The 8,527-nt window shown below is 48.1% G+C and overlaps 1 protein-coding gene and 1 non-coding gene across 2 annotated transcripts; one reads left to right on the top strand and one right to left on the bottom strand.

Annotated features, from left to right (window-relative positions):
- Positions 1-1,424: 1,424 nt before the first annotated feature.
- PSME3 (proteasome activator subunit 3) lies at positions 1,425-6,657 on the bottom strand. Its single transcript, XM_052658480.1, has 11 exons — positions 6,254-6,657; positions 5,544-5,576; positions 5,358-5,420; positions 5,057-5,161; positions 4,011-4,059; positions 3,109-3,221; positions 2,814-2,882; positions 2,610-2,677; positions 2,457-2,511; positions 2,245-2,331; positions 1,425-1,659 (listed from the first exon to the last, which is right to left on the bottom strand). The coding sequence occupies exons 1-11, from the start codon at positions 6,293-6,295 to the stop codon at positions 1,579-1,581; spliced, it is 765 nt and encodes a 254-aa protein (XP_052514440.1). The 5' UTR covers positions 6,296-6,657; the 3' UTR covers positions 1,425-1,578.
- On the top strand, positions 4,291-4,363 carry TRNAE-UUC (transfer RNA glutamic acid (anticodon UUC)). Its single transcript has one exon. It is a non-coding gene; the product is annotated as a tRNA-Glu (tRNA).
- Positions 6,658-8,527: the final 1,870 nt, after the last annotated feature.

Genomic DNA, 8,527 nt, shown 5'->3' with positions numbered 1-8,527 from the left:
ACAAAAAGGGAAACTGAGAAACACAGGATGGGAGGAGGGAAGGGTTTTAGCTGGAAGGAGTCTGGAGGGTGGGTAAGGGCACTGCCCAACTAAAACGCAATTGGTTTGTTACTGAATACTATTCATGGGAAGACAGCATCCGAACTCCTCCTCTATAGCATAACGGGAGACCAAAATGATGCGCTCAGATGGAAATATGATTGGAGGTTGGAAGACAGAGATGAGGCGGGGAAGGGGCAAGGATAAAAGTCAGCAACAGACACTGAGAGAAAGAGAGCCACCAACAGACTCTCCAGGAGTGGCAGAATAAAAACGTAGGGGTTGATGAGGGTTAACACAAAAGTTGTAACAAGTGGTATCTCTGGAAGATTTGAGAGATAAGAGGCAACTCTTCTATGGTTGTGACTTGCTCGGCAGATTTCCACATACACACACTGTGTACCTGCATGCGTGTGCATGCACGCACATATACACACCAGTGACCACTTTCCCGGGAAGCACAATACTACAAATAAGAAAACATTTTCCCCAGAGGGAAAGCCTTGTAGCAGCAGCAGCATCTGGCCTCACAGCTGCAGACACCCTTACCCCAACTTACAACTGGCCTGGGAAGAGGCAACCAGGGGTCAGAGGACAAGCCTTTGCAAAAACGCCCAAAGGGACCCGAGTCACAGAGGAAGGGGCCTTCCCCACTCCCTCTGCTTCTCATCTCTCAGCTCTCCTCCAACTCACAGCCTCAGGCACCAAAAGGCTACACTATCAGGAGACAATGGGCCCTGGTGGAAGAGGACTAAGACACCCATCTCCTAAACAGAGTGTGTATGTGTGTGTGAGAGAGAGAGAAAAGGCGAGAGAGACGGGGTTCACAGGTGGGCAGGGCATCAAGTACAGCAGCAAGGCGTGTGTGCTGCACGTGTACGTATATATATCACACACATACATGTATGTGAAAATCCTAGTTATAAAAACATCTGAAGGAGCTAGGGGCTTGGCAGAAGAAGATCTAAGGGGTTTCTTGTCATGATCAGGTTCAAGGTACAATGTATGTAGACGGGAAACCCTCAGTCATCACCAGGGCAACTGTGGCAGGGAGGATCCGACGTCCCAGAGTGGCAAGGGACACTAACCTTCCTTCCGGAAGAGAGGAGTTGGTCCCCGCCATCCCACCCCAGTTCCTACAAAACACCGAGCACATTCCTTCCAGTTCCCTCAGCTTCTAACCAACTCATTATCAAAAGGAAGAAAACACAAAGCCCAAGACACAGGAGGGAGCCGGGGAGAGAAAACACAAGTATTCTTGTGCCAGGATCCTGCACACACAAACCTGGAGTTCTCCAGAAATTAGGACAGGGAGCCGTGGGGGCATTACAGAAGGAAATAGAAGAGTTCCTGAGGCCTGAAAAAAGAGGTAAACACGTCACAGAACTACATGAGAGTTTCATTAGACTCTAACTAAAAACAGAGAGAGGTGTGATTACTATTTCCAGCCAGTTTCCCCATCACGATAGTCATGTAACAAACCAAGGCAATGTCGGTCTTGAGCCAGACTCACAGAGTCCCCTGACCCTGGCCCCGGCCTCAGTACAGTGTCTCTGCATTGCTGCTCCGGGGCCGTTTGATCTTCTCAATATTTTTCAGGATCATGTCATGTAGAGTGACCTGGGAGGAGAGGGATCAGGGAATCATGTGTCTATTCAGCCTCTACCTCACTAGGGAAATGAGACACCCCCACAAACCCCCACCCCTAATCACTCACATGATCCAAATCTCACTAGAGTCTGAGTTCAGGGTGGCTGCCCTTCTACCTCTCTCATACCCTGGACACAGCTGGGGATATCCCAGGGTCCAAGAGTCTAATAAATAACATTTATGAGGCACTTAACATACCAGGAATTACACTAGGTCCTTTAATGTGTTAGATGAAGAACTGCAGTTTGAGGTTAAACTTGCCCAAGGCCCCATATTACAGGTAGAATTAGTTCTAAATCTATGCCTGACGCTAACACCCACATCTTCACCCCAAGACTACACTGCACCCTTTCCCATCCAGGTAGAAAGAAGGGAGAGAAGCACCTAGACACCTTCAATGACCTCATGGGGCTTTCAATACTCAGTTGATGGGCAGAATTTGTTCCATTCATTTTACCTCCAACCCCCAACTCAACCCCCAGAGAGTGGCAAGAAAATAGCCACCAGAACTAACAGAAGCCAGAGCAACTGTGGGCAGGGTCCAAGGTAACTTACATATTGATTCCTTAGCTCTGATATGATGAGCCGAAGGCTGATATATTCTTTCTCGTCAATCTCTGTCACGGTGCGACGATAGTCTTCCTGATGGGGGGCAGAGAAAAGTCTTGTTCCCAAGGCCTGACTGTCACCCACACAGCTCTTCCTAGGACTAGTCACTCCTCCCTGTCCTACCACTTCCACCCTCAGCCCAAAAAACCCTCACTTACCACATGGGGATATTTAGCTATTTTAGAAACCAATTTGGCTCTTGTAATATAATATCTGAAAGGAGAGAGAAGAGGAGAAAGCTGCAGGAGAGCCCGGACGGTGTTCACCACCTCACCAGCCCCCATTCCTGGGCCACACCCCAGCAGCCCTACCTAGAAATCTGGTCCAGATAAGATGCAGCTTCACTCTCAACAGTTCTTAGTTCTGCAACTGTCTCCTCCTGAAAAAAGCAAACGAGTCAAAAGTCACTTCCATGTCATCCCAAGGCAGAACAAAAAGAAAAGGAAAACAGAAATGCAGAGGAAGGGAGAATACTCCCACACCTTCCTCTCCAGTGTCGATCGCAGGTGCCTTACCTGAATGGACACCCCAAAGTTGTTCCCATCTTCTATCCTAGGAATCAGGAGTTGTACCCACATTTTGACCTGGAGGGTGAGGGGATCAAAATACACGTATGAGGACCTCAGCCCTTTCCCCTAAAGCCATGAAGTACACAATTTATGCTGTTGGGGCCACAGGCCAGGAGCACAGGAGCCGAGATACTTAGTCTGCCAGCTGCCACATCACCTCCATGCCCCCAGCCCCATCATCAAGCACAGTTTAAGCCGGGTTATCTGGGGTCAGCCCACAGCTCACTAGCCCCTGCCTCACCGTGTTGCATTTCTCAATCAGCAGCCGGATCTCAGGCTTCACTTTCTCAATAATGTCCACCAGCTGCTGGTTGCTTTTTAGCATCCCATTGGGCATCACAAACACCTTGGTTCCTGGCAGGGATGTGAGGAAGATTAAATTATTTGTGTGGAAGGGCAGGACATAGCATTCCAGGTCTCTCTCTCTTTCCCAGCCCCATGAGACGCTATGACCTTGGCCTTTCATCTGGCATAACCCCATCCACAACCTGACGCCCCCAACAGAATAAAAAAGAGAACACATGGATTAACAGGCTAAACAACAAGTCTACAGTATTCCAAAAGTCTGGATAAGGAAATTTAAATATGCTCTATTTTTCCCATGGATTTGTGAGAGCTCAGGAAGCATGGCTTCTGGATGATTCTCATAAGGAGTACGCAACCCAGATCCCTCTTTCACAGTAGGGTTTGCACTCTAAAGAGATTCTAATGCCTCTGCTGATCTGACGGGGGCAGAGCTCAGGTGGTAGTGCGAGCAATGGAGAGCAGCTGTGAATACAGATGACGGTTTGCTAGCTTGCCTACTGCTCACCCCCTGCTGTGTGGCCACAGACCAGTACCATGACTGAGGACCCCTGCTCTACAGACTTAACGTATCAACTATTATCGAAGAGGAAACAATAACACGGAACTGGCATTTCTGTGAAAAATCTGTGATGTGTAGTTCTCTTCAACCTGTCTCCCTTGACAGTCCACACTAAGACAAACCCTCCCTGTTAATTGGAAGTGCTAAATAATAATGCTTAGAGGACATGGGAATGTGAACTCTGGGAAATAAAATCAGATCCTGCTTCCTGGCCAGGAGAACACATTCTGCATCTACCAGGAAGGGTTGGGGTGGGAGATGGTAAAGGCAGCTCTTACCCTGGAAGGCCTCTTCACATTCATCCAATCTTCGCTTCTTGTAAGTGGGCTAAGGATACAAAGAGATGGGAATTAGCCTGTCGGACATCCACATCCCCATCATAAGTTACCCTTCAAGCAAGTGTAATCCCTTCCTTAAGACAGGTTGTCTTAGGTTATGCACAATTTATTAAGCACATACAAGCCTTTAAGGTAAGATTCTTGCCAAAATGCAACTTAAACTCTGCTGGGAAAACCAACCTTTCAAGAAGTATAAACAAAGGAAGCAATTAGGGGGAATTCCCTGGTGGTCTAGGGGTTAGGACTCGGCACTTTCACTGCCAGAGGCCCAGGTTCGATCCCTGGCTGGGGAAATAAGATCCCACAAAAGGAGCATGCTGTGGCCAAATATAAATAAATAAATAAGCAATTAGGGGAGGGAGAATACTACAAACAACAGGAAAAATGAACCACTGGATGCAGAGTTAGGATAATTAAGGGAATATGTGCAAATGTGCCAATTCCATAAAAACACACAATATTCAATCAACAAACGTATTTAGCAACTGTTATGTGCTGGGAACAATGCTAGATGCTGGGGATACAAAGATAATTAAGATAGTTTTTGCTTTCCAGAACGGCAAGTTCTATCAGTGAGACAGTGATACAGACAAAGAACAAGACAGTGTCATCAGTGTTATAACAGAATGTGGACGTATAACTGGTAACGACTAGGTGCCAAAGACACACAAAGGCTAGGACTGTAGTTACAGGACAAGGAAAATCTTGCCTAGAGTCGTGGGGACAGACCAGATCACTTGCGGGAACCTATAGCTATCTGTCCTATTTCAAACTCACTCTAACAGAGTAGCATTAACACATTCACCGCATGCTACAAACGAAAATCAGGATCTAAAGGAGGTGCTCTGGAGTCGTAATGTCTTAAGAATCCTCATTTCCAGATAAAAATCCCACTGTCTCCTCTCAATACGTTTCAACTGACCAGGAAATAGAGAACAGAGAACCCCTATTGCTTCGGAACACAAAGAAAAATATAGGACACTTACGCCATCCAGTCCATCATGGCTGTTGGTGAGAAGAATGGGGTCAGGGACTGGGAGATTCATGTCTGAGTGGATCTGAGTTAGGTCATGGATGTTTAGGATTGGTTCCTGAAAGAGAGACGCCCACCCCCAAAAACATTAGTCTTTTCAAGATGAACAAAGAAGTATTTCATTCAAAAGGCAAGAAATGAGAGTGCGTTAGTGTACACAACAAAACAGAATCAACACCTCATCTGTCCCACTGGACAGAAAGACCTTGGCCAAGAAAGTTGGGGAATCTAAGGAAAAGAAAAGCGTCTCTCACCTTCAAAAAACTATCAAGTTCTAACAACTTCTTTGGGAAAAAATTTGCCACCAAGTCTTCTGCCTGAAGATGAGGGAAAATACAACCAAATTAGTAACTGTGGGAAGGCCTGTCTCTATAGATATCTCTTCTCTGGGGAACTCCCAACTATTAACCAACACTCACTTTTCTACTTATTTCACTCACCTCACTTGTGATCCGCTCCCTGAAAGAATCAACCTAAAATTAACAAGGAAAGCAATTCAGTAAGAGCAAATCAGCAGCTGGCAACATAAGTATAGGCAGGCTGGGTAAGCCCAAATCCAAATGTCTTTCCCTCACCTTATAATTGTAATGAGAAGCTGAGAGGCCCCCAGACTGCAAATACTTTATTTTTTTGAGGATCCATTTCTCCATCTCAGGAGAGGGAAGCGGGGCTTGAGGGCAGCACCCACCTGTCTTCCCTCCCTCCCTCCCTCCCTCCCAGTCTGAAGCTGTCTGACTTTGAGAGCAGACAAAAGACAAGTAGATGGGGGAGGTGTGAGCTCACAAACGTGTCAACCCCCGTCCAAACCTGGCCTAGGATACTAGGCAACCCTGACGCCAAGGGAAGGAGCAGTAGCAGCGTATGGAGCGGGGACGTTGCTGGGCTGGGGGGCTTTCGGCTGTCACTAGCCTAAAGCACTAAGTCCACCACGTGTCCGCGAAGGTCTTCCCTATTAGACAGGGTACATTAGGCCACCCCATATTATCCTCTCCCCCGATGCCGTCCCCAGGGGTGGGGGGCTGGGCTGAGCCGAGCGGAAGCTCAGGGCTGGTGTCCCCAGGGAGACAAAGACGCCACGGGGAATGGGAAACCGGTCAGACAGCTCGGGGATCGAAGCGAGGGGTAAGGAGGCCTGGGCCGGTGCCGCTACCTTGAGCTTCACTTCCTGATCCACCTTCAGCAACGAGGCCATGGCCGGGCCGGGCCGTGTCCGCTCCGCTGGAGACCGGAGGCGCTGTGGGCTCCGGGGAGGGTGTCAGAAGGAAGGGAGAATCTCGGCTGCTTTCAGGACGCGGCCTCCCTCGCTGGGTCACTCACTGATCACTTGCTCCCTCCCTTCGTGCCGTCGGTCAGCCAGCCCGCCTGCTGCCTGTCCCTGCTGCCTGCTGCCTGCTCCCTCTCTCACTCGCCCTCCCGGCTTTCGCCGCTCACACCGGAAGTTACGTCACAGCCAATCGCCGGGAGCCCAGCGAGGATGCGCACGTGCTCTGCGCAGCCGCGCTGAGGTTCCGCTCAGGGAGCTCGGCGCTTGGCTCTTACCTTCCAGTTCTTGTACCGGGTACGGGTGAAATGAGAGGGAGGATGGTGGAGAGGATTTAGTGAGATCTGAGCCTCAAAGAGACTTAGGGATTGTTTGCCCGGCACTCGCCTTCACGGAAGGGACCTTCTGAGCCGCTGCCCCGTCTCGAGCGGGGACCCGACCGACGATGCCGTCGCGCTCCAGTGACGTCGGCCCGAGGAAGCTGGCTGTCCCAGTGCTGGGTTCTGGGTGTCTAGTCTCTTATGCGCACTGCCTCCTACTCTTGTGGCCGAAGCTGTAGCGTTAGCCTGGAACCTAACAGAAATGCTATTGCACCAGGCTTCCCCACTTTTCTCTGCCACTTAGCCACTTATTCTCATACACTTCCAGATCTCAGAGACCAACTGCCTGATGGATGGGCAAATTGATGCCCAGAGTCGGGTAGTGCTTGTCGAGGCCACACGGTGATTCCAGAAAATCCAAGACCAGGACTCAGATCTCCTAACTTTTAGGGCAATGCTGTATCCATTTTCCTCATAGAAGGCAGAGACTATAACTCTTAACTCACCCATTCATAATGTCTCTCTTAACGTTGGTTATTTCACCATAAAGTGGACTAGGCTCTGGGACAGCAGTATAGAGGCTAGAAATAATGTGAGTCACCTATAGAAGTTAAACGTCTTTTGGTAGCCACTTTAAAAAGTAAAACCGGTGAAGTTCATTTTAATCATATATTTAACCATTTATCCAAATATTTCATCGTGTAACCAATATTTAAAAAATCAATGTGATCTTGTACATTCTTTTCTCATACCAAGTCTTTGAAATTCAGTATGAATTTTATGCTTACTTGCACACCTCAATTCAGAGGAGCCAGGTTTGCAGTACTCAGTAACCTTATGTGTTTAGTGGCTTCCCAAACAGCACAGTTCTGAGAAATCAGAGGTAAACAGAACTCAAGTTCACTGGTCTAATGGAACTTCATACTGGGGAAGATGGCTGGATGGCATCACCGACTCGATGGACATGAATTTGGGTGAACTCCAGGAGTTGGTGATGGACAGGGAGGCCTGGCTGCTGCCATTCATAGGGTCACAAAGAGTCGGATGCGACTGAGCAACGGAACTGAACTGGGGAAAGAGATCAGAAAGTAAACTGACAACATAATTGCAAAATCTGATAAATGTTAGGGGAAATATGGCCGACATTGAGAATACCAGGGGTCTATTTTGGATAAAATGGCCAAGAAAGGCCTCTCAGATGAAGTGACAATTAAGCTCAAATCTAAAGGATGTAAAGGGATTAGCTTGAGAAGGGTGAGAGGAAGAGGCTTCAAAGGTATGGGTGCAGCACAGGCAAATCCTCTGGGGAAGGAAAGAGGTGGTCTAGTTGAAAAAAAATTGAAGCGCATTTATTTTTCATTTTATTCTTTTTTTTTTTTTTTTTTGGCTGCACTTCGTGGCATGCAGGATCTTTCCTGTAATCAGAGATCAAACCTGGGTCCCCAGCAGTGGAAGCATGGAGTATTATCCACTGGACCATCAGAGATGTCCCAGTTGAAGAAACTGAAAGACTAGTTAGTAACCTGGGGGTGGAGTGGGGTGGGGAGGGTTGTTAGGAAACAATTTGGATTAAGTGCAAAGGCAGGTTATCTGATTTACATTTTATCCGGAGCACACCTCTGTGTTAAGAGCAAGGGAGATGGTGGGAATACACAGTTGAATGAAAGGTGACTGACTGTGGTCTTTGGAATCAGAGAAACCTGCCTTCAAATCAGGAGCCTCAGCTCCTTCGTTGTTCAGTCATTCAGTCTCGTTTGACTCTCTGAGACTCCATGGACTGCAGCACTGTCTTTCACTATCTTCCGGAGTTTGCTGAAACTCGTGTCCATTGAGTCAATGATGC

The sequence above is a fragment of the Budorcas taxicolor genome, chromosome 19 (genome assembly GCF_023091745.1).
Source record: "Budorcas taxicolor isolate Tak-1 chromosome 19, Takin1.1, whole genome shotgun sequence".
NCBI lineage: Eukaryota > Metazoa > Chordata > Mammalia > Artiodactyla > Bovidae > Budorcas > Budorcas taxicolor.
Note: the sequence above shows the minus strand (reverse complement) of the source record. Positions and strands in the feature narration are given on the sequence as shown.